General features: G+C 41.6%; 1 protein-coding gene across 1 annotated transcript in view; it reads left to right on the top strand.

Annotated features, from left to right (window-relative positions):
- Nucleotides 1–12,275: 12,275 nt before the first annotated feature.
- SMARCA1 (SWI/SNF related, matrix associated, actin dependent regulator of chromatin, subfamily a, member 1) overlaps nucleotides 12,276–26,309 on the top strand; it is a 32,992-nt gene continuing 18,958 nt past the window's right edge. The window contains exons 1-13 of the mRNA XM_059483247.1: nucleotides 12,276–12,423; nucleotides 15,974–16,060; nucleotides 18,303–18,469; nucleotides 19,396–19,496; nucleotides 19,623–19,723; nucleotides 20,003–20,182; nucleotides 21,491–21,646; nucleotides 21,892–22,023; nucleotides 22,775–22,843; nucleotides 23,566–23,675; nucleotides 24,318–24,544; nucleotides 25,096–25,217; nucleotides 25,590–25,742. Of these exons, the coding sequence (XP_059339230.1) occupies nucleotides 12,343–12,423; nucleotides 15,974–16,060; nucleotides 18,303–18,469; nucleotides 19,396–19,496; nucleotides 19,623–19,723; nucleotides 20,003–20,182; nucleotides 21,491–21,646; nucleotides 21,892–22,023; nucleotides 22,775–22,843; nucleotides 23,566–23,675; nucleotides 24,318–24,544; nucleotides 25,096–25,217; nucleotides 25,590–25,742 (1,686 nt within the window). The 5' untranslated portion in view covers nucleotides 12,276–12,342. The remainder of the gene's footprint in view (nucleotides 12,424–15,973; nucleotides 16,061–18,302; nucleotides 18,470–19,395; nucleotides 19,497–19,622; nucleotides 19,724–20,002; nucleotides 20,183–21,490; nucleotides 21,647–21,891; nucleotides 22,024–22,774; nucleotides 22,844–23,565; nucleotides 23,676–24,317; nucleotides 24,545–25,095; nucleotides 25,218–25,589; nucleotides 25,743–26,309) is intronic.

Below are 26,309 nucleotides of genomic sequence, written 5' to 3'. Positions count from 1 at the left end.
CGTGTGTCCGTCCGTCCGTGCGGCTGTGTGTGTGTGTGTGTGTGTGTGTGTGTGTGTGTGTATTGTTCCCAGCCAGTTCGCACCGCAGCAATCAGCTTCCTTCAGCTGCGCTCTGCCGCTGCTCCAGCCCGCGGAAGAAGTCATGACATTGATCACTGACACGGCCAGCCCTCCCTCCGCCGCCAGCACAATGCAACACACCGAGCACGTGATGGGCGCCCGGGGCTCGCCGCCGCCGCCTGCGACACCCCCGGCAGCGGCAGCGGCAGCGGGCGGCTCCCGCACCCGGCCCGCATCGCCCCGGCCAGCCCGGCCCGGAGCCCCGGGATGCCCCCTGTCCCTGCCCGGAGCCCGGGATGCCCCCTGTCCCTGCCCGGAGCCCCGCGGGTGCCCCCTGTCCCTGCCCCGAGCCCGGGATGCCCCCTGTCCCGGCCCGGAGCCCCGGGATGGCCCCTGTCCCTGCCCCGAGCCCGGGATGCCCCCTGTCCCTGCCCCGAGCCCGGGATGCCCCCTGTCCCTGCCCCGAGCCCGGGATGGCCCCTGTCCCTGCCCGGAGCCCCGCGGCGGAGCCGTGGCAGCGCCGGAGGCAGCGGAGACCGCGGAGGTCCCCGTAGGGACCCGGCACGAGAAGGGCTGTGGCCGCAGCAGGAGGCAAAACCAGGGCCAGTCCCCACTGAAAACTCCACTACAGCTCCCGACGTCTAACAAGCTCCGTTAGTCGGTGGATTTAGTGCTGTTTCCAGTAGCATTTAGCCCCCTGTACGAGTTTAATAGGAATAAACTTGATTTTTCTGCTCTCATCATCACAGATTTTTTAGAAACATACTTTTTCAGAAAGTGACTTCAAGGAGACTGCCACTCCACTGTCACAACTAAAAAATACGCCCACAGAGTGCATAATATTGCTGATATCCTTGTAGTCTGTGCCTCTTTCCAGGGTGGGAAACTCTTGCCTTTTCAAGGACAGGGCAATCTGCGCTCATTTTTCGGAAGACTTTTTAAACTCTGACTGATTTAAAGAGGACGCAGTGGTTCCTCACGAGTCTGTTACTTAGAGGAGTGTCTCGTGGCCCTGGCCAGGCACAGCGCTCACAGAGCAGCCTGGCTCTGCAAGGTGTGATCAGCACCAGCACGCCCATGGCAGAGTTTAATCTTTTCACAGAATTTTTCATGTCTCTGCTGGGGCTCTTTGGCAGGGCAGGCTGACAACAGCTTGCAGCGTCACTTCTTGAATCTCACGAACTAGAAATGTGTTTTTCAAGCTTTTATGCAAAAAGGTGATTGCAATATGTATTTATTATATTTAATATAATATGTACTACGAATGACATAACTGTATAAATATAGGCTCTATGTAAATTCACATAAAAATATAAATAATTCTGCACAAACTCATAGATTCATGTTGCTAGTGCTTTACATTATCACTGGTCTTGAATCCTACAGTAAATGAAAACTGCTATGAATAAACTACAAACATATTTCAAATGTGCTCTGACTTTTTTGGATATGTTTTTGTTTGAGAATGGCTTTCATGCAGTCTTGCAGTATTATTCGATTCCAAACCTTCTATTCTACTACCACCTTCACTCCGCTCCATTTATCCATTATCCACAGTGATGTTTTAACAACTTCACATGTTTAATAGCAGGTTTGTGAACAAGGTTTTGCAACACTTCTTGGAGAGATATATCCAGCCATGGAACTTATTTAGGGAAAGAAAGTCACACTTTCCTTCCGTATGTGACTTGCCTGTGTCACCCTGACAGATACAGTAGCCTAGAACTAAAGGCTTTAAAACGTCCAAATGTCAAAATAAAATGAGTTGGGATACACTTCGTGTGTTATTCCTGCACTATCCTAGCAATATCCATTTTTTACTGGATCATGCTTCAGACAGATGGCTTCCCTTGTGCAGCTGCATAACCACTTGCAGAAAGGCAGCAGAGGGAATGGGGAGGGGACAGGACAGGGGAAAAAGGAGCCTGGGCTACCAAATGAATTCAAACATTGAATAGCAGACCAGAGCCCTAAGGAGAGCGTGGCTCTGTCTTTGCTGTGGTCAGTGACAATGCTGCTGAAATGACCAGCAGTCCTTGTCCCTGCACTTCTGCCATCAGCTGCACTGCACAGACATGGTGCATTTCTGTGTCTGCATGAGGAGCTGAATCACAAACCCGACTGTTTGGAAAAGAATGAGTCAAAAAAAGGAGAGAGATTATTTTCCAGCTGTATCAGGACTAGTTTCCTGATCTGATAAACGCTGTGGCCTGCAATAGCACGTACCTTATCAAGGGAGGGGGTGATGCAGGGGCAATAAGAAGAAATCAGCAGTTGCTTAAATTGGCACTTGTGCCCAAAATGCGCCTGCTGAGTGGTAGCCATGGTGACAGGGAGGGGTGCAGTGATTCTGTTCTCTGCTCCATGTGTCACTCCTCTGTCACAGCCTCCTGTCCTCTCAACTGCTGGAATGGCTCAGCTGCCTGTGAAGCACCTGCCTGGCCACTTGCACTCAGCACACTCAGAATAAATAAAATTTGTGCCAGCTTACTTATGATGCCAGTAGCCTGAGGAGAAATACAGGAAGCCATAATTAAGCAGAGCATGTGGGGGTTAACATGTTTGTTATGAAAGCTGCTGTTGCCTTCTTGGTATTTGAGCTCCAAACATTAAAAGAGCAAATAAAGTTATTTTCTTACACTGACAACATTCATTGTGCTGATAATGTATCACTCACGCATGTGTTTGACAATAACAGGCTTAAAAATTAATGGTTTCTCATCCTGATGGAAGAAGAATTTCACTTTCACTCCTGATCCATGCACAATTTTTTCAGCCACATTTAAATAATAAAATTATTTTATTAAATCCATCATCATGATGGTGAATAACAGGGTCTTTGTTTTAAAAATCTGACATTTGAAAACATATGTAGAGGGTGAACTGATGTTGGAAATAGAATGGAAAGTTCTCAATCCTCTCTTCTACTGCTGAACAGGTTGTTTTCCCTTTCCTAAGGACATTATCCAGAGGTGCTACACTGTCATGGATCAGCTTGGCCTTGGCCAGTGGCATGTCTGTCTTGGAGCCAGCTGGTCATGGCTCTGTTGGACATGGAGGGAGCACCTGCCAGCGTCTCACAGGTGCCACCCCTGCAGCCCCTCTGCTGTCAGAACCTTGCCACACAAACCAACACTGCCCTCCCCAGACTCACCTCTATGTGCCACTGGCAAAGATCAGTTTGACCCTGGATGTGTGTGCAATTCACATCAGCCAGATCCCTGAGAGAATTCTCTGCTTGCCACGGCAGTACTGGTGTGCTCCTTTCATTTCCTAACTTAGGCTACTGATGTTTCAGAGGAAAACGACACTAATAAAGCAGAAGATAACAAAATGGCTACTTGCATTGATGGGAATCTCCTTCATGACTTGACAGACCACTGATAGAAGTTAAGTCTGCTATTTAAGCTTATCCATTTCTATGTTGCACAGCAACTGGTGCTGTTATCATTAATTTTGAGAGTAGTGATAGCTCTTATTTCCTTGTGCACAAATGGATAATCAGGATGGAGAGGATGGAAAAAAATCAGAAGGATTTATTTAATTCACAAATTTATAGATATAAAAGGAGAAAGAGATGCCAGAGTTATCTCAACTGACATTTCCACAAGCAGATAGTTTTCTGAGAATCTAGCCTCACATTTAATTTACAACACCACGCAGGCTTTGAGAAGGTTGAGGTGCATGCAAGAGACAGCCACAGCCCTGGGAGAACAGCCTTTTCCTCTCAGCTAGCAACTGATCCCTGTTTACACACGGAACTCGCAGCACACTTACTCAGCAGAATGCTAACATGCCTCTGCAGCGTTCTCTCAGCAAGCAGAGGAGCCCAGTGCCACAAAAAGCCATGACACAGTATATATGTTCCAGCTGCTCCTGACAGCTACCACTCCACTCCCCCCTGCAGACAAGCATTTCACTCTCTCTCTCTCTCCATTCACAAGGACAAATTTAGCAAAGTCACGGGATAATTCAGCCCCTGCTCTTCCTTTCAACAGCCTGTCCTCACCATACAAATCAGGTCTAAAGGAGGAATGCACTCAGACGCTCAGAGTCACGATTTATTGCTGTTGTTTAAACAATTAACTACCAGAACTGCCCACAGGCCCAGGGTGGTGCTGACCTGTCTGCACTGCGCAGTTTGATTGATGAATACATTCTGCCTGGTTTGGGCTCTGTCATCCCCAGGACCTTGGTGGCAGCGGCACTCCATGGGCAGACACCTGATTTGGGAGCAGGGGCCATTGTGAAAAGAAAAAAGACAGCAGATGAACGTTGCTGTGGTTTTGCTCCAGGAAGCTCTGAACTGTGTAAGCTGTGTGTGGGGACAGCCTTTATTGTTGTGGACAGGGCAGAATCTAATTTTACCAAAAGCTCTCATGACACATAGGGAGAACTCTGTCAGTCCCTTTCAGAAAACAGACCAACGCCCTCTGGCACTAATCTCCTCTGTGAAACAGCAGCAGATATCCAGCAACTCATAGCAAAGTCCCTGTTTAGGAAAGTAGCTGGTGGAAGAATGGAGTTCTGCTGAATAGTGAATTTATTTACAAATGTTAAACTTTTTCTGAAGTGGGAATGGCAACAAACAGGTTCACTTTGGTTCAAACCTCTGCCCCAGCTCTTCTGACAGATGAGAGGTTTCTCTCTTCTCTGTCATCCACAAAAGCAGGCACTAAAAATTGTGTATTTGCTAATTTTCAGCTTCTCTTTGCAGACTAGTAATCAATTTTATGATATCTACACAGGTGATGAAGTAAGTAATGGCAGTTCCTTTCCACATGTGAATCACTAGCAAACATTTTCTGAGGATTTCCTCATGGGGTAATGATATTACTGGCCCCTCTAGGTCAGCAAATAATCCTTGCAATTGAGGGAGGAGGTACAAAAGTTTTTTTAAATATCCAAAATTTCTATTACAATTGTTCTAATAACTTTCATGAGTTAAGAAAAATCGACTTCATTTTACATCTGCAACAATGATCAGTACTCAGCTCACACATGAGGTCTACTTTACATAGCAATTTGAAGGAGTTTACTTTTTTTACTTTATTAAAGGAATCCGAAATAATCTATTTGACATCAAGATTATGATATGCCTCTTCCAGATCAGAAATAGCAAGTCATTATTTGAATTTTAATACCCTGAAAGTGAGGATTTGCAGAGACCAGTTTACTCCAGACTACCTGGAGCAGCCTGAAGTTTGGATGGGAAGCTTAAAGAAGGATGCCAGGTAGGCCTGAAGAAACAGATGGAAAAAAAAGTCTGTAGTTTTATGTTTGGATGAAAAAATATCTGTCTAGCTATTTTCAGACTCATAAATGTGGAAGACTCACCATGAGCTGGAGGATGGGTCTCAGCTTTGCCCAAATAGTCCTGCTGAGACCAGAGAACAATCTGGAATGATGAGAAAATGAACTCAGGAGAATTAACAGAGGACGCGGCCTGCCTCTGTTCTCTAGAGTGCCCAAAAATGCCTGAGAATAAATAGGAACCCTACCTGTTACCCTTGGGAGAAATCTTCATGCTGATGGCAGAACTGTGGGTGAAACACCTTCCCTCTCTAGGCAATTAACGATGTTTAATTATGATTGAATAGAACAAAATACAGCAAATAGAGCATAAAGCAAAGCACCAAAATACAGCAAGCAGACCAGATTTCTGAACTCTATGTGTAAAAGTTGCTCAGTGTGAAGAATGCAAATGCAGGAAAGGAGGGATTGTTTTGATGGCAGCTGTGTGTTTGAGAGTGTTACAAAAAAGGAAGAATCAGTACAGGATGAGGAAGAAAGAAGGCCTAGGCAGTCAGGGAAGCAAAATAGCAGCAGAAAAAACCAAAAGAAAAATGACAGCAAGGGGAAAAGCAGACACATATCCTATGTGGACTATGATAAAATATGTTTGTCTAACAGACCCCTTAGCAGAAATGGATATTACTCTGGAAAATAGAATAGCTTCAGTCTAGTTTTTCACAGTGTGTAGATGTTTACAAGTAAAAATAGATATAAAGGACAAGACTACAAGAATTTTCACAGCAGGGTAAAGCCTGTGGTAACTGAAGTGATGGCTTTTGGCTTAAGGAATGGATCTGCCATGTTTGCAAGGTTTGGCAGGCAGTTTTGCAGCATCATTTTGTGCATTTCCTGTATTCAAAGGAAATCCTGGTGCATGCTAAAACCTCTAAACAAGAACTGTTAAGTTTACAAATAATCTGTGTGAAATCAAACCCACAGGCTTTTGGTTAAGAGAGAGATAATTTGTTTTGGGCAAAGAAGTAAGAGAATTCTTTGTGAAGAAAGAATCTTAACCAACATTTAAGAGAGTTAAAGGCTGTACTGCACCAGCCTGCTCACTGGATTCTCACAAATATTCCAAATTTTATAATGCTCTGTCTTTGTTAAGAGCAGTTTGTTTTTATAGGTTTTCAATATTGCAAAATGACTGCATAAGTTTGGGAAAAAAAGATGCCATTGCAGGGAGTAGCAAATTATGCTTCACCTTCATTGCAGTTGGAGGAAACTTTTGACAGCTTTTGCTTTGACCTAAAATCTCTTTTAAAGTGCTCTTCTGGTCAGGGACTGTCTTCTTGAGACAGTGCTCAGATTTTGGCAAAGTAGTAGCTTATTACGGCAGGAAATATTTTGTGACCTCCAAAGGAATCACCAATCATTGTTATATCTGGATGACATAATTGTTTGTAGGTGGGCAAAATCTGGCATTCAGGACAGAATACACAGTTGTAAAGCTGTTTATTAAATCCTGGTTATGATAGCTTAAACTGATACAAATTAGTGTGGCTGCAATCCCACCCTTCATCTCGCTGTAGATCTGTTTTGCTGCTGTATTGGCACTAGCCCCTGTGTGCGTGGGCAGTGGAGTTGTTTTGCTGGGCTGATCTGAGGAAAAAATAGTAACTCTCTTTGTTAGGATCAATTTTGTTTTTTACAATCTTGAACTAACCCACTGCTCACCTGCAGAAACACAGCAACAGTGCAAGGGGTCAGGAACACAAACTGTGAGAGCTCCTGGCTCTCCCCGTGCGACAATGAACACACAGCCAAAAAAAAAAAGAAATTAAGTAAAAAACTGCGTACCACAATAAAGCTCTGGCTACTAAAGCTTGGATTAAAAATGCAATATTGGGATCAAGTTGTAAAAACAAAGAGTATTTGTACAGCTATCAACACTTTGAACCAGATACAAAGGACACATTAGCTATTTTGTTATAGCTCCCAATGCTGAATGTGGTCTTGCATTTGCAAACCCTGTTGGCAACACCGGAGACTCTCTGTTGGGTGAAATGAAAGCTTGATACAGAAAATTGATGTGTTGATATGAAGCCTGCACCACAACAAAACCCAACAAACAAACAAGAGAAGGAAAAAAACAAGGAAAAAAAAACCCCTCTCACAAAACCTCCAAGCAACTACAACAAAAACATGCAAACCCTTTTCTACAAGAATACTCAATGCCAAGTCTATGAGGGCACATTGTTGCCTGTTACTGATGCAGAATCAGGGAGCATTTGTTTGTGGCCATGAACTGCACTGCTCTCACCTCTCAGCTGCTGCAAAGCCCTGCAGCCATGGACACCCTGGAAATGGCATCTTCAGCAAAAGCTGGCTTACAAAGGAGTGGCACATAAACCAAGAGCACGCTTGAGAAGAACCTTCTTTATAAGCTATAGAGGAGGAGTCCTAGTCTTCTTTCTAATCCTGTGAACAAGAAAATAATCTGGAACCCTGAAGTTGGTAAACTTGGGAGGGAACCTGTGAAATAAGGAACTGAATGAAACAGGTGAGTGCAAGAATGCATAGAACTGTGCTACTGGACATAGTCAAGGTTACTTGTAGAGAAATAGCCTGTTACTAGCAGCAATATTAAAATAGCAACACTTGATATAAGCATTTTAAGCAAGCCAGTAGCACTGCTGCAGTCAGGGTAACGTGGTTACTGTGGTTGATCACACTTGGAGGCTGATGTAGGCACGGAGATAAAGGTGGCAACTATTCAAGTCAACTTGCAAATGCCCAGAGATAGCTGTGGTACTTCCAGGTCCTGCTGTTTATATATAAAGCTGAATTATAAAGCTGTTTATTGCCTACAGTAACATGCATTGCACAGTTGTGGTTAAGGTTAATTGCTGGTAGGATTAAGCCAGAAACAACCAGGGTCCTAGAAGTGGATTTTGGACTGTGGCATTCAATGGAGAACCTCCTGAATGTGCATGTGGGAGCGAACAGATCCCAAAGTAACAGGATACAACCTTCCCAAGGCCCTTCTTGACAAAACCCTTTTGCCATTCTATGGGAAAGTGCTATATGTACGTGATACAGTTACAGAGGTAATTAAACAACAGCAAGTAAAAGTAATTTTAATTATTACGAAGTAATTTTTGTTATTTTTCTCCTGTTCTTGATCAGAATAGTTTGAAGACTGAGCAGCATTCACACCAAGCAGTCCCCAGGCTGCCGGATGCCCTGGCCAGGACTGCCGCAGCTGAGCACAGGTCGGTGTTGCCACCTGGTGGCACGGGACAGCGGCACTGCCACTTGGAAATGGGACTGTCAGGCCAGCAAAGACTCGCATCGCAACTGATATCTAAGACACATTTTATTATTTGAGCTGTTGCTTTCTACAGAATCAATGTTTTACTGCTAGCAGCAGATCACCATCCCCACGGTGCGTTCACGTGGTTCCCTTTCACCAATACTGAGTTCCTTGGTCGGTGTGACAGCGCCAGCTGCTTACCAAGGGGCTCAGAAGGTCTTTGAAGGCTCCTCTTTTTTCATCAGGTGCCTCCATAATCCTCTCACGCCCTTTCTAGTTAGCAGCCATAGCCACTGCTCTTCAGCTGTGGTCTGAGTTACAAACCTGTTGCTAGCAGTGGCCTTGCATGGATTTCGCAGATTCTTGCTGTGTTGAGTTTATTTGTTCTCATGAATTCAGCAGCCTGCTGGGTTACAGGTCCAGCATTTGTCAGCTCACACAAAAGGGCTTGTACAGCAACTTGGCCTAGAAAGCAATTCCACAGAATATTAAGATTTATTTAAGAAGTTACCCAAACCCAGTTATATCTGTGCTAGAGAAATGAAAACTGCTACAGTTTGGAAAAGGTTGAGTAATAATTTCCAAAATTTTAAAATCTTATGGAATTACCTGGATAGTAGAAAAAAATGTCACTGGATCTGTATCTTATCAGCTCTTTAGATATTTCAGCAGTGTTTAAAATGTACAAGTGGGTAACAGTGAGCCTGCAATTTCTCTGTTTAAATCTGACAAGGAAACATAATTCTCATCGTACAGTATGTTAAGTGCATCTTTCTGAGATGGGCAGAGGAGTCCTGATAAACTGGGGTGTAGGAGACCACATGTTCAGCTCTGGTGATTATATCTAACACTCTGTAAAATACAGAGTAAAAATCTGGGAAAACAAGGAGCTAAGAGCTAAATCTACATTGTTAACAGGACAACTAGCCCCTTTCTTCCCAACACATTAAAAAAAAAAGATATATTTGGTAGAATTTTTCAAATATGATTACAAAAATCTAGTATACAAAGTAAGTACAAAAAAAGCACTTCCTACTTTTTAAAAACAATTTATTAGATTATCACATGATAACACTGTTGTGTGACTAAGTGATTTTTTCAGCCACTCCTGCAGATCCACAAGGAGTACACAGCATAGTCTGAGAAGCAGCTAAGAACATCTTTGCAAAGTGTCAAATGTAAATGTGAAGCACACAAGCAAAAAATAGCCAAAAGAGATCTTTCATAAAAGCAGCAGCTCGATTGTTTTGTACAGCATGCAATGTTCCTGTGAATTCCAACGAAAAAACAAGCTGTGACAAACACGAGAGTGTTCTGCATAAACAGAAGCTTCAGGCATTTGAAAGTGGAGAAGGCAAGGCAGATATTAAAAGTGGTTAGAGTGCTATTTGCTCTGAAGGTTAAGAACAACCACGTCATGGACTGGAATTTTCCCACCTTAGAGACTTTCTCATAGCTAACGGTAAACTTCATTTTCTACAGAGCGCTGCTTGGAAAAGCTATTTGGAGTACTCTTTCAAAACCAGTCACATCACTGTTCTCGATTGCTTTATGAAAAATATGCTTCCCAAAGCTTTTAAAAATAAATCATGTGCAAGGGCTACTGCAGATGCTATGGGCCTTGCTTTTTTGTGGATGATGTAGCATACACAGAACGTGCTAAATAATTTGGACTAGGACTGTTACTGCTTTGCAGCTGTTTCACAACATGAAAAAGGGGAGTTTGGAGCTTAGATCATCTATGATGGGCCATAAAGTAGATACTGAATTTCAGAGTAATCAGGCAGTCATGGAAACAGTTCAGACATATGTTACTGGCACTTCATTGGAACCAATGCATAGATGGAATAGAGGTCTCAGAAGTTTTTCTAAATGCAGCATATGAGATCTGCAATAACCCATTTGCTCAGCTTAGTTGTTGAGTTATGCAAAAAGATTTTGATGATAGTTACTGAGCTTTTCACTGGACTGAAGTAGCATTTTTTGCTCATTCTGATCACTGGGCTGAGGTTTCATTGCTGCCACTGGACAAGAGGTTCATGCTACTGCCTTTGTAAGTAATCACCAGGCAACATGGCTGATTTGGAACTATGTTTTTTAAGTCTACCAGCTCAAGGACTGTTTTGGGATTCTTTAGCAGTATGAGCAGAATTAAAGCCTAGTGGCTGAAAATCTGAATGTCTTGCCTGGACAGTGCAATATGTGCATTGAGTGACTTCATTATCGCAAATTTCAAAAGAAATACACAAACACTGCTGAATTTGAAATTGCTGTATTTCCTGTAAGCCGTTTTTTGCTTTGTGAGCTCCACTGGTACCTCTTAGACCTGCAGACATGAACAAATGATTTTTTCTCTGGGGCGGTTTAGGAAAGCACACTTGCCATTTGCAGCAGGGTTTGGAGCTGCTGGGATGAACCCAAAGCACCGAGGGCAGCAGGGAGAGGGACGGGATCCCGGCTCTGGTGACATCCCCACCCAGCTCTGGGGTCCCCAGAGGGACATGGGACATATTGGAGCGATTCCATAGGAGAAGGGCAGGAGGCTGGAGCACGTCTGCTCGCCGTGGGGACAGACTGGGATGGCGCTGCTCCTGAATGGGAGGCTCTGGGGACATCTCACTGAAGGCTTTCAGTTCTGCAAGGGGCTCATAACGTGGGGAGAGCAACTTTTACATGGGCAGATAGGACAAAGGGGAACTGTTTTAAACTACAAGAAAAGATTTGGATTAATTATTAGTAAGAAATTCTTTAATGTGAGGGTGATGAGGCACTGGCACAGGTTTCCCAGAGAAGCTCTGGCTGCCCCTGGATCCCTGTGTGAAAAATGCATGTATTTTATGATTGGCTTTTTGCAAATATTAAAATGAATATTATACGTGTTGTGTAAGAAAGTAATGCTGCATTAATTCTCTTAAGTAGTGTGTTAAATATAGTTTTAGGTTATAAAAAAAATGTTAAAATAGAAACTATGCTATGTAGAATACTTTTTTTTAAAGAAAGGACTTGCAGCGAGATAGAAGCCACAGGACACCTAAATCTTTCAGAGAAAAAGAATTTATTGCCCTCTTATCAGAAGAAAGGAACTTCTTCCCTCCTCGAAGCTGCTCTTAGGATTCAGAGGAAGAAGTTGACGATGACCAGACAGAATCCTGTATTTGAATGGAATTTATGCATCATGTTCGAGGTGTATGAATGTGCAACAGGCTATTGCTTTTAAGGGTTAATCCTTTGTTAACGGGTGTCCTTTTGCGGGTTCGTGCTGCTCAGAAAAAGGTACCCAGACTGTAACTCTTTGTCTTTATTGTCTCATATTGTTCTAATTCAATTTGTCCAAATTATTATTACTCTAATTGTATTACTATTTTTATAACCATTTTATTACTATTAAACTTTTAGAATTTTAAGAACAAGTGACTGGAGTTTTTCACACCGGGAAGTGTCCAAGGCCAGGCTGGATGGAGCTTGGAGCACTCTGGGACAGTGCAGTGTCCCTGTCCCTGGCCGGTGGGTGGAACAAGTGGATCTTTAAGGTCCATGGGGCCCCAATGCGGGCGGAGGCGCCGTCAGCCCTGAGGGACCCGCGGCGTCCCCCGGGCGGGCCGGCCCAGCAGCACCGGCCCCGCGCAGTTATCGCGAGAGCGGCGCGGCGCGGGCCGGTCGGAGGGGCGGGGCCGCGCGGCGCGAGGGGCGGTGGGGCCGCCCCCGCCCCCCCGGCGCCCGCCGAACTCAACATGGAGCCGGGCCCGGGCGAGGAGCCCCGCGCCTCCACGTCCTCCGCCACGGCCGCCGCGCCGGAGCCCGGCCCCGAGGAGGTACCGCTCCGCCCCGGGGGGCCCTGCGGGTGGTGCAGCCTGCCCCGGTCGCCCCCTCCTGCAGCCCCTGTTCGGCCCGCGCCGCCCCGGCCCTGAGGCCGCCCGGGCCCCTCCGCCGCGGCCCGCGGGCGCCCTGCGTGCCGGGCACACCCCCGGCCCCGAGCCCGCCCTGCGGCATCGCCCCGGCCGTTCCCGCCGCCCTGCCGTGCCCCCGGCCCGGCTCTGCAGCCCGGGGCTGGGGCCGTGGGGCCCGTGCGGAGCCCCTGCAGCCCCGCGGCCTGCGGGGTCCGGCTGCCGGAGCCCCTCGCCCTGTTGTTGCCTTTCCCGCCCCCGGGGAGAGCTGTCCCGGAGCTCCGAGGGCCCGGGAGGGAATGGCGGGAGGGCACCCCGAGGGGTCAGGGCCTGCGGCTGCCCCTGCCCAGCTGGAATGGTGCCCTGGTGCGGAATGCACCCCTCGAGACAGCGCGTATGGCTGCCGGCCGCCTCTCCTTAGGTTTTTGGAAGAAAGACACAAGGCTTGTAGAAAGTGACGTATTCAGGTATCCTTGGAAACAGAACAAGGTTTAACCCGAGGAATGAATCTTAGGAAAAACTTAGCGGAATGAGGACCGTACATCATGTGTTTATGATACTGGAGAAAATGGTGGAACTACTGATAAGAGTACATTCAGGTGTTTTATCCCAGTTACTGACAGTCCATTTTGCTGTAAGGAATGTTTGAAGCTTTATTTTATTATGTATACAAACAGTTATGGGACACTTTGGTTACTCAAGAGTAAATGTTTAAGCGCTATTTCTCTATTGTATCCAACTTACTCTGCAAAATTTTATGCATGTCAACTGTACAGTCACAGCCTCTGCATAACAGTGGCAGGCCTGCAACCTGTTGTGCTCTGCTCCCCTGTCAAGTGTTTTACTTCATAAATAGTCTTTGTTGTACTACCAAAACTGCCTTATTGGCTATTTGGAAATGTATTTCCACCTTGTGTATGTGAGTTGAACACAGAAGGAATCCTAATTATTCGTAGTGCATCTGCTCAGAGTTTTCAGTAGCACAAATTGCAAGGGTAAAGTCAGCTAAAGCAGCAGCAGTTCTTGTTGCCAGTTGTTTATTTAGGTGCTCCTGGGGCCTCCTCATGTTGGGACTGTTAAACTTTCTGGATAGAAATCTCTCAGCCTGAATTTAGGAACTCTGTTTAGGGTAGCTTAGTATTAGAGATTTTAAGGGGAGTATTTTGTATCTTTGGAATACTCAGGATTTTTTGAAAGTGCTGTGTGGATGTTGTAAGGTGTTTAAATGACAGCAGTGTTCAGGGGACTGTTTATAATGGAAATAGGTTTTAGAGTAGAGACACATTGTTACTGGTGAGTTTCCTGAGCTAAAAATGAAACTACTTTTGTGGTGGTGAATTGCACTGAGGCTTCTGCTGTCCTGGTTCCTGACAAGCCAGCCCTCTACCTGATGAAGATCTGTTGTGTAAAGTTTCTAGGGAAAAACTCTCAGACTTTGTGGAATATTTTATGTCTCTGTGTTGTATAAAGCTACACGGGCCAGTTGTTAGGGGGAAGTATTCTTACTCATACCAAAATCTAGTAATTGTCAAGGTGTAGAGTTTTGTAATTCAGAGCCTTATGCAGAAGCAAGCCTGGGTATGATGCCTGTCCATCAATATTCAACAGAAACATTGCAATAAGAACTTGGGGGGTAGGGACAGTGTTTTCTCTTTGAGGGTAAGGTGTACACTGTGGTTTTATTGTGCTGTGGCTGCAGTAATAGGTCAGCTCATTTACTGTTTTAACTCAGTGTGTTATTCAGAAATACTTATTTTGGAATAAATTTGGTTTGTATGCCACCATAAGTTTTATTCCTCTGGGATAATCTGAGTAAGAACAGAACTGGCATTGCAGCTGTCTGCCTTGGGGCTTAGAAAGGTAATATTGCACTGCAATTTACTTGGGAAACTGTCAGCTTTAAGGGATTCTCATAATATTGAGTTGTTCTGCTTGAATAAACTTAATACTTACATCTGGTAGACAGACAGACAGCTTTTTTCCAGTGACACATCTATCTAATTTATTTCTAGGGCAGGTGAGGGAGATGCCTGAAATGGCCTACTGTCAATTTGTTTTCATTTAAGGAATAATTTGACACTTCAGTTGGAGGACTGGACCTGATATTAGCAGTGTCAGCCTCTCTTTTTGGAGTGTGTGTTGTTTAGTAATGCAATGGAGGTGTGAATATCCACATCTGCATCACCCCTCTGTGGCATGTTGGAGTAACTTTGCTTTCTGAGATGAGCTGATTATCTGTGTGACTGAAGAACATTTAAGTGAATAGAATATTTCTAATATTTCTCAATTACCTATTGGCAACATTTGGCCTTGCACAGGTGAGCTGAAGCATTCATAAAATCATTAAGCTCTCAAGCAGCTTCATTATACACTAAGTACTGTTCACCTCTGCAGAGAATTATGGCTTTGGGCCAAACCTGAAACAGAAATCTGTGACTTCAGGAAATATTCCTCCCATTTGCATGTGTATTTATCAGTAAAAGTTCTGAAATTTAAATGCAATGTTGCTTGACAGATTTTCAAATATTTAGTACCATTTTGGCCTGGTTTTGCTATTGGACCCTGAATAGTTTAGAGTAATTATTATTTTAATGTATTTAATAGTAGTCTGATACTTAAAGCAGATTTATGCTCTGCTCTGTTATGTTTTATGCAGACATGCACTCTTGTAGATCCTTCCAGTTTATTCAGAGCTTTTCAAAAACATTTTTAGAATTTAAAGCATCTCAAAATAGGTTTATTTTTTATTGGCATATTTCAAAGACCAATTAGGAAAGTTTTCCTTAGTTAGGGGGGAAAAAAATCTACCACTTCATCATTTTACCAATATAGTTGTGGAAAACCTGCTTTGAGCTTCTCAATTGAAGACAGGTATGAATCTCATAAACTACAAAAGTTACAATTAGTTACAATTCCTTAGATTTCTTTCATATATAGTAAATAAGGTGGTTCTGCTGTCTGAGAGTGTACCAGGGGATTGTTGCTGCATGGATTGAATTGGTTGGCTGTGTATCTTCCTAGGTTTGTAGTTAAGCTGTTTCCAATTGAACTTGTGACTATTCATCTAGAAGTGGAAACAGACAAAACCCAACCAAAATGCAAGTGTCAGCAACTTAGAATTAGGAATCTGGCATTTAGAAATCAAAACTGTTATTTTTTTAAAAATATCTTTTCAAAGTATTAAACTTAATTATGCATTTACAGTGAAATCTCTGTGAAAGATTAATGTTCTTTCAGTAATTTCTTTCAATTTGGATCCTGTGTGTAGAGATGAATATGAGGTTCTTCAGTTTCATTGTGGACATGAAGTTTTGCTTTAGGTGAAGTGATATGATTAATGCACTCATTTTATTTTGAAATAATTATTTTTAAAAAGTAGCATGCTTGTCTTGCAGATTTTAGGTCTGCTCAGTTTGATGCATTTTGCTAAAAAAGTAAATAAACGGTATTTATTAAATGTCTAACTTCTGAATTCCAGAAAAATGATCCCCCATTCCAACTCAAACTTCCTCCAAAAGCAGCGAGACCTGAAAAAGAAGTTGACCCAGAATATGAAGAGAAGATGGTAAGTGCTTTCATGAGAAAATGTACTGCAGCTTTTTATGGCACTTGGTCGTTGGAGCAGGATCAGCACAGTTACGAGGAGTTACTGCAGCCTGGATGTGTCAGAAAAAAACCAAATCAAGATTAATTTACGTGTCCATGTTGTGTCTCACAGTGACTGACAGGTCAGGCAGTGGTGGTTCTGTTAAATGCTGTCCCATTCTTCCAAGTGTTTTTGTCTGCATGGTTTTTGGAGTTGTACCCTGTGGTTTTTATACTCATAGTTGTCAGTGGATTTTTGGTATTGTGGTTTCTTTTTTAGTTATCCACACCCATCTGTGGTAAGGAGTTACTGTTCAATGACATTTTATATTTACAGCTCTCCCCATTTTGTTTTGAATTGTCTCTGTCAGTTTTATTTGGTGACTCCTTGGGTCATGTCAGAGGCATCCTTAAGCTACTTCTTACTTAATTGAAATAATTGAAGCTGCCAGTTTCTCTCATATAAAAACAAGGCTTTAAATATTTAAATGTCCCATAATATGTGTGCCATAACAATGCAAAAGAGGATTTGTCCATGACACCAGTGCTGGGAACTTGTAATGCTGGAGAGGAGATGTGACAGGGTAACTTCTGTGGTACAAAGAGGCAAAAACCTGCAGGACATTATAATGACTCCTTGGATGACATTTGTAGTAACTTCTTGGTTTAAGCTGGTACCTTTGTCTTGCATTGTTTTTAAAGGCTTTAATGTTAAATGGATGTAAAGTAATTACAGTAGAATCTGAAAGGACTCAATATCACAGAAGTCAGGGAAGAATATAACTGTTAGACATAGAAGAATTGATGCCTACATGTATGAACACCTAATTTATAGCTGAAGAGCCACAGTGAATCTGTTCTTTGAGAATGAATTGAGTAAACAGCTAAACTTGTTTCACAATAATACTTGACTTTACAACTTCTCTAAGTTCCAGTGTTAGTTGAGTTGTCCTAAGAGGCAAAGGGGATTAGATACCAAAAAATCTACCTTTTATCAATTGTGCAGTTGTGAGCTAGACTTTTACTGTTTTATCAAGACATACTGTTTATGCTAAGGCTATGATATTGCAGGCAGGAAATGATATTGTTTATTCAATATAGGTCGTTACCAACAGCGATTATTTTGCCAAAACGATCATGCTTTGTTTGTAAACTGTGAATCCTCTGAATGGATTTGTTTTTATTCCGATGATCATAAACATCAATGCCGCTACTTCCCCCTTCTATAATTTCTTTTTCATAAAGGTTTTACTTTTTATTTACATTGTATTCGGTTGTCAAGTTATTTGCAGAAACGGTCCGATAATAATGCAAGGGGAAAGCAGTAATTTTTTCCAAGATCTCGGTGGAGCTGTTAAAGGAACGCGGTGCCCTCGTGTGGCGCCATCGTGCATTGCACGCCCGGAGCGCTCTGCTGCCCTTTGGGTGCCGATCCTGCTCTTGGGGGAGACTTTGTTGTTGTAAGGGACCTGCAGGAAGGCGTTCTGGGGCCGGGTATTCCTTGGAAACGATACCGAACTACGGATTCACTTCTATCCTTGATATCATGATATGTCAATGAGGTCACATGGACATTGCCTTACATGGTACAGTGTTACATGGTGCTTAGATTTCTCATAGACAAGCTGATAACAGTTGCATTCTCTCAGATAGAATTTGCATTTTTTCATATTTTTATTTAAAATGATGTAACATCTTATCTTCTAAGTATAAGGAAGGAAGGCCCTGTTTTGCTGTGTGACATAGTGATGTGTGTGTGCCCCATTGAGATGGCAAAACTGAAATGCTCAAAATTTGAAATCTGACAGCAAAATTCACAATCCTGAGTGAAAGCAGTTCAACCATTACTTCAGGAATAATTCTAAAAGCAGAGCTACTACATTGTTGTCTTTGATCAAATCCTGATAGCCTCAAAGCTGTTGAAAGTTCTGCCCCTGACGAGCAAGGTTAGGATTTCATCCCTTCCTGCAAGTCATAACTTTAGTTTTGTCTTTATCTTTTGTAGACAAAGATTAAAGCATCCCTTCACGACTGCTGGTGTGCCATGAAGCAGCTCCAGCTCTGTTTCACAATGCTTGTAGCCCTCTGAGTCGTCTAACAGATCAGTCTTTTCTCATATAAGTTGTTCTCATGAGTGTCTGAATTCTGTTTCTTAACAAAAATACGTTTTTGTAAAAACGTATTACTTCTTTTTTTATTCTCTTCTCCACTTTGGAAACTAGAAAGCAGATCGAGCGAAGAGGTTTGAGTTCCTCCTGAAGCAGACAGAACTTTTTGCACATTTTATTCAACCTGCAGCACAAAAATCACCAACATCTCCACTGAAAGTCAAGCTGGGACGGCCACGGTTGAAGAAAGATGAAAAACAGAGTTTGATTTCAGCTGGGGAGTATGTTTTATTTTTATTTCAGACTTCTTACATGTTCAAACAACTTTGACTTTTAACATAATTTGTTTAGAGATTGTAGATAGAAATTGTACTTTCAGTAAATGCAGACAGTTTCCTATTAGTAGGGTATCAATTTCTTTAAATGCTGATTAGTTTGAAAGCATCAGCTCCATTAACATAAGTGTGACCTTGGATCAGAAATGCACTCTTAAAGCAAGTTGCCTGATTCTTGCCACGTAAAATGCTTTGGTCTGTATTGTGGGGTGAGTTTGGAGCACACAAATTGAATTTCTTTTGCATGATGCAGAAGGGGCATCAGAAATCCACCTGATGTGACCCAGCTGGTCGTGCACCAGTCAGTGGGACCAGGGTGGGGCTAGACCAGGTTGTGACAAGGCAGTACCCATGTAGTGGGGATGTTGGATCCTCAGCACCAACTGGCTCTCCCCACTGGTCTGTCTGTGTTGGTATTGCAGCAGAGCCTGCCTGTAGTGCCTCTGAGAGGTCTTAAATAACAAACAACTGTTTTTTTGTAATGCTTGCAAAATTACATTCTATTTTAGAAATTTTAATTATTTAAAAATGCGAATATGTGATTTTTCTGAACTTTGTAAATATCAAGTAATTGAGTCTAAGGCCACCACTGATGTGTCTTGTATATCTGTGTTGCTCATTAAAAAGTGCCTCAGAGAACTCATGATATTGTCAGATAATAGCCGTGGCTCTGAAAGAGAGGGATTCATATCAGCAGTTCTAATTCAAGCTGGAATGACTCCTGAGGAATTACATTCTAACAGAATGAGAGTTGGGTCAGGATGCCAGAACGTTCACACTGTGTGTCAGTGTGAGGTTCTGTTGTGATTTGGAGTTTGTAGCAGTGTTTTGAAGTGGTTTGTTCACACGTCAGTGTTGGGCTGTTTCCTCAGGTACCGCCACAGGCGCACGGAGCAGGAGGAGGATGAGGAGCTCTTGTCCGAGAGCCGGAAAAGCTCCAACGTGTGCATTCGGTTTGAGGAGTCCCCTTCATGTAAGCATGGTGATAACAGCTCAGTTCTCTGATTGAGTTCATGTAATGAAAATCTGAGCAGATTGCAGTTGGAATTTTCCACTTCGAATTAGTATTTTTCTACTTAGAGGAATCTTACATTTACAGATGTGAAAGGAGGAACACTGAGAGATTATCAGGTTAGAGGTTTGAACTGGATGATCTCATTGTATGAAAATGGAGTTAATGGCATTCTGGCAGATGAAATGGTAAGCAGTAATCTTTTGGATTTTTTTGTAGTAATTATTGAACGAAATACAACATTGAAGTGCTTATAGTATTTTGTGTACATGCAGTAGTATGCTTCATTCTACAGCAGTCTGGTTTTTCAAATCTGAAATTGTAATGTAAGAAATTCTACTGCAACATTTTTTGTATAGTTTGCTTTAAACAAATGGCAGAATTATATAGTAAGAAAATGGTTTGAAAGTATTTCTCTGTGTTATTTCACTTCAGCAAGTTTCTTTCCTCCCTCTTTGTCAATGCAGGGGCTTGGTAAGACTCTGCAGACAATAGCTTTATTGGGCTATCTGAAGCATTACAGGAACATTCCTGGGCCACACATGGTCCTGGTTCCAAAATCAACTTTGCATAACTGGATGAATGAATTCAAGCGCTGGGTTCCATCCTTACGTGCTGTTTGCCTTATTGGAGATAAAGATGCCAGAGTAAGTGCTTCACATTTCAGAAATTTATGCATTATTTAGCAAAAAATATCAGTTGGGTATGTGGAATTCTCCCTAAGCTATTTCCTTAATTACAGTATATTTTAGTAATCTTTACTGCATTAATGTTGAAAGTACAAAATGTTATGCTTGTGACTAGGAGGAAAAACTGAAAATCAGTAGATGAAATAATAGACTGGGATCTGGGTACAGCCCTTTGAGTTGTCTGGTTTTCTGTTGTCTTTCTCTTTGACTTTTGCACCTATTTTTTATCTCTCTTCCATATTTGTAATGTGACAGTGTGTACTCATTTTTCTTTATTGCACTCACTTTGTTACTTCTCCCTTCACTTTTTTTCAGGTGACTTTTCCCACTCTTGTATTTTATAAGCCTGCCTGGCCTTGTAACTAGGATTCTGCTGTAGAGCTTTTCAGCTTTCATTGTGAAGGCCTTAAAATAGATACGGAATGTTTTTCTAACTGAAGGGGATGAATGAGCTGGATGTTTCTCTGAATTCTGTAGCTGCTCATTTGGATTGCATGGCTGTTACTGCTTGAGGGTAGAAAGGTTCTAGGAAGGGAATAGGAGCTGGCAGTGGGGCCAGGAAGGCAAGTGGCATCCTGGTGTGTACCAGCCATGGTGTGGCCAGCAGGACCAGGGCAGTGACTGTCCCCTGTACTGGATGCTGTGACATTGAGGTGCTGGAGTGTGTTCAGAAGAGGGAACAGATATTAGGAGGGGCAGCTGAGGGAAATTGTTTTTGTAGGTGATAGGACAAGAGGAAATGGCTTCAGGTGTACCGGGGGAGACCTGTCTGCATGGTTTTCCTATGGGATGATTTTCTTTCATATGAAATGATTTATGTCCTTTGATATGGGCCTTGGAAAACAGAGATGGGACAGAGGAGGGAGCTATCTGGGAAAGAGAGAAGATAGTCGGGAGTGGACTATGTAAGTTGGTTTGATACACTTCTGTGAATTGTGTCTTTGGACAAATTAATTCAGATGGTTTTTCCCCCTTTTGGTTGTATGTACTCTATTTGAATTACAGAAAAATGATGCTGAAGAGCAAGTAGCTAATTTTGAGTAGAAACTAATTTGTGTTTTACTTAACTCCAGATTTCTCTGTGCTTGAAGTACAAAGGATTGAAGGCTTTTGTTACAGTGACTTTCAGTTACTGAGAAGATGTTTCAGATGAACTTTGTGTGCTAGTTTAGTGCATCAGTGATGGTGGTGGAGACAACATTCCCTGAATGCCATAAAAATTGTTCATAGTTATCAATGCTTACTAATCCAGTTCTTCTGCTCCAGGCTGCATTTATCCGTGATGTTATGATGCCTGGTGAATGGGATGTTTGTGTTACATCATATGAAATGGTAATTAAAGAGAAATCAGTCTTCAAGAAATTTAACTGGAGGTACCTGGTAATCGATGAAGCCCACAGAATAAAGAATGAGAAGTCTAAGGTAAATTTGAAATTGTTTGATACTTGGAAGTTAGTTCAATACAAAAAGATGCATCTGATTTGAGCAGATTTCAAGTGTTAGCTGTGGTGTTTTTTTTAAATAGAAACAATAAGCTATTGGGAGGTAAATGGGAATTTCATAGGTAGCTCACTGTCTTTAAGTTTAACTGACATTGTTTTAGGTTTCAAAAACTGATTGACTGTGCTTTAGTGTAGATGAAGTTGATAACTATGTTGTGTTTCCAGCTGTCAGAGATTGTACGTGAGTTCAAGACAACAAATCGATTGCTGCTTACAGGAACTCCTTTACAGAATAACCTCCATGAGCTATGGGCATTACTCAATTTCCTTTTACCTGATGTCTTCAATTCTGCAGATGTAAGTTGATGTTTGGAGGTACAGTGTTGTTATTTTGATTCCCAGGCTGCTGTCAGTAGAAGAGAAGAATGACCAGACTAGGGAGGAGATGGACATTGTGCATGACCCAGGTTAAGGGAAAGCTCTGTGGCTTACTGTAGACTGCTTTTCTTGCTCTGCCTAGTTAAAACAGTGCATTCTGCTGGTGTGGATGAGGCCTCAGACCATTAACAGCAAATGCAATATCTTAAATAGATCAAGAATTATGCAGAATTTGAGAAAGCAATGAGGTAGCAAGAATATGAAGCATCCAAATAGACATAAGCCTTTTTTTTTAAATTTAGAACTTGAGTAATCTTTCTTCTCTTTTACTGTTAATGTTTCTTTGTGCTTGTATTACTTACTTATGTTATTTTTGCTCTGCTGTCCATCTAATTTTCTTAAGGATTTAAGTTGGGATTTTTAAACTTTTTGCCCCATCATCACATAAGCACTAAAGGGAAGCCCTTGGGCACTGCAGTGATGAGCATGGAAAGTTGTTGTATATTAAGCAGAGGGTAGTGGTATTTTGTCTGCAGAGTGATGCACTTGACTCAAATGTTACAACGTACCAGGGAGATGGCACAGAATTGCAGACTGGTTTTTCTTTCACAGAGGTAATTTGTCTCCAGATTTATGCCACTCTCATCTGGAATGAAAGAGAGTCAATAGGTGTCTGTTAAAAGTGCAGATGATAAACTGTTCTTACCAATTGTGCTGTTTCTCATCCCAGGATTTTGACTCGTGGTTTGACACTAAAAATTGTCTCGGTGATCAGAAACTTGTAGAAAGACTTCATGCTGTAAGTAATTAAAGCTGTAATCACATGTCATCATTAGCATGCACACTGTAAAGAAGAAAACCAGATTAGTTTCCCCTTCATCTCAAAGTTGAAAAAAATGAACATGAAGGTCTTTAGTTACAGGAATGCCTATCAGAATTTTCATTAATTAAACTTCCTGTCGTAGGTAGTACTTTTTGTGTGTTACTGTTTGAAGCAGACAAAATCTGAACATAAGATGTGAAAATGAAGAATTTTGAGATATTTTTAAACCATTTATTATTGTGAATAGTACACTGGTACATGTCATGCTAATCTGAGTAATGCCTTTACCTTTGTTTTACTGTGCATGAGATAAGACATTTTTTGCAGTGGCAGAAGAGGTCAGAGAACCTACAACATGCATTGCTTATACTTGAAATATTGGTGTGTTTTGTCCCTGCTAGTGGAAATGAAACAGAGCTTATGTTAAAAAGGATTATATTTTATAAACTTAAGAGTTTTGCCCCTTCTTAAGATAACAACTGGGATGATTCCGGCAATCCTTATATAGGGATACACATGTGTGAGTTTAGTCATTGCTGGACAACTTTGTTTTGCAGAATTTTTCTCATAGAGTCACCATGACAGCAATAGATACTGGTTAGTTCTGGATAAATATCAGATAATTGAATCTGTTAGTTTTGTATTTGTGACAGTCAATTTTACACATTTATCTATGTAAAGCATCTTAATTTGTGTAGGTTTTGAAGCCATTTCTCTTACGTCGTATAAAAGGTGAAGTAGAAAAGAGTTTGCCTCCAAAGAAGGAAGTAAAAATTTATCTTGGGCTCAGCAAAATGCAGAGAGAATGGTGAGTTATTTACATCAAAGTAAGCTTCTTTTCTGATAAACACTATAGCTCTTCACACTGATACTTTTTTCCTTACATTTGCATGTTGAGACAGTCAGAGAAACTTATTTATAGCTGTCTTAGGGCTTTTGTAAAAAATGCACAAGTTTCAGAGAGCTCAGGAAGGGTAATGAAAAGAGCTGGGAGGAAGAAAGGAGAAAAATTTTTCCTTCCTTAAGTTTATGTGAAAGAACAAATGCCTCCTGAGCTTCCTCCTTTGATCCAAGTATGTATGCACCAAAAAGTCTTAACCTGAAATTAGAAGAGAACCCTGAGGAACTACCCGGAAGAGACATGAGACGCCAGGTCAGTGTAGCAGTTTCTGTCAAATAAGTAATATTTTTAATCCACGTTATACTACTAAAATGGAAGTGTAAAATAATCCAGGGCAGATCATTGTCACTCACAGAGAGATTGCCTTTTGTATTTAGCTATGAATTTGGAAATCTGTATTATCAGTGAGATGTTTCATAGTAATATAGCTCATTGTTATAGAAACAAAGCCAACTCCCTCATAAATAAGAGTGGTCATAATTGCAGGGTTTCATTCATTCATTGAATTAAAAACCAGAAAATTGTTCAAAACTGCCCTTAAAACCTCAGGTACACCAGGATCCTGATGAAAGACATTGATATCCTGAACTCAGCTGGCAAGATGGATAAGATGCGCCTGCTGAACATTCTGATGCAGCTGCGGAAGTGCTGTAACCACCCTTACCTGTTTGATGGTGCTGAGCCTGGCCCTCCTTACACCACTGACACTCATCTCATCACCAACAGTGGCAAAATGTTAGTTCTGGATAAGCTGCTGGCAAAACTCAGAGAGCAGGGTGAGTACTGTTTGTGGACAGCAGTGATCTGAATTCTCTTTCTCAGTTAAAGTATCTTTCAAAAACAGCACAGGTTTAGCCTCTCCTGCAGTGAATGCATTCATCACTTTCTCTGAGGTTTTTGTTGAAAATTAATTTTCTGTAGATCGTAAGACATGAAGGGAAAGAAATCTTACTGGAATGATAAATAAGACTAAAAATATGGAGAAGCAGAAGGAAAGGAAAAGTAGAGCCTCCCTTCTCCTTTCTGTAAGAAAATTTCTGATGATAGGATTATTTCATCTATGTGCATCAGCCTGCACCAGATTCCCTTACAATGGATTTAAGTGTTCTGCTTTTTTGGTTGTGCATTTCTCCTCTATAATTTATCAAGTAATATTCTTGAGTGGTTTAATCACTACCAGAAAAATAACTTGAGAAGAAAGACTTATTTAATTTAGGCATAGTACAGAATATTTCACATAAATTCTCAGTCATGCTCTGGAGTAGCTCTGTGATCAGATCAATGTGAAAACATAAAATGAATATCAAAACCTTCTGTGTTCTGTCAGGTTCCAGAGTTCTGCTCTTCAGTCAGATGACTCGTTTGCTGGATATTTTGGAAGACTATTGCATGTGGCGTGGTTATGAGTACTGCAGGCTTGATGGGCAGACACCACATGAGGAGAGAGAGGTGGGAAAGTTGTATGCAAACAAGAAAAGCCTTTGGTTAGGTTAATAAGTTATTATTTACATACATGTATGTAGCCACATCATTGTTCAAAGTAAAGCAGAAATGGTACAGTTTTTAAAAGGCTGCTAAGGGAATGTTTCTGCTAGACTAACAGTATGTTTCATTTGATCCATAAATGAAAAATACAGTATATTATGGAGTCAGTACAGATTTTCTCACCTGTCCAGACATACATTTCTTACTTTGATAAAATTCTTTTTTCTATGAAAACGGTGTAAATTTAGACGGAATTTAATTGGAAAGCCACCAACATACTGGAAACTTGTTTGAAAGATCTGATACTTTAGTGACACCTTTTTTTTTTTCTTTCAGGAAGCAATTGACACATTTAATGCTCCTAACAGCAGTAAATTCATTTTCATGCTGAGTACCAGAGCTGGAGGTCTTGGAATTAATTTGGCAACTGCTGATGTGGTTATTCTCTATGATTCAGATTGGAACCCTCAAGTAGATCTGCAAGCCATGGTGAGTTAACTCTCTAATACACATTTGTTTGTTTAAGTTGTCAATATTCTATTTTGTATAACTGTTTTCAGAACTTGCACTTTTATTACTTTTCTTTATTTTTTGTTTACGCAAGGCAATACCAAGAAACAAAGGAGTTGGATAAAAGGGCATGAACAGAATTTGTGGAGGAAATTGTAGATTTTTGCCTGTAAATATTTGTCTTAATTATTTTCATAATGAGAGATTACTTCTATCAAAATACTGTATCAATATTGTTAATAGAACTATAGCATTATTCTTAATTCTGTCTTTTCAGGAGAGAACAGTCGAATAATAGAGTACTGTTTTCAAAATTATAACAGATAACTAAAAGCATGCAGCTTTATATTTCTGTCATTTTGGAAGTTTATGGTTTTACTGTTTGTTTCTGCATAAGCCTAAAGGCATTTGGTGGTGATGCTGGGAGGGGGAAGTTACCTTTGGGTTAAACCTATTTCAATCTTCTCTTTCTCAGTACTGAATGTAAAAAAAATAGTCTGTAGTTTGTTTCATGTGGAATAAAACTCATGTGATCCTCCTTGAACG

Source organism: Ammospiza nelsoni, chromosome 15, assembly GCF_027579445.1.
Source record: "Ammospiza nelsoni isolate bAmmNel1 chromosome 15, bAmmNel1.pri, whole genome shotgun sequence".
In the NCBI taxonomy this organism is placed as follows: domain Eukaryota; kingdom Metazoa; phylum Chordata; class Aves; order Passeriformes; family Passerellidae; genus Ammospiza; species Ammospiza nelsoni.
The sequence above is the reverse complement of the archived record's forward strand: the minus strand, read 5'-3'. Positions and strand labels throughout refer to the sequence as shown.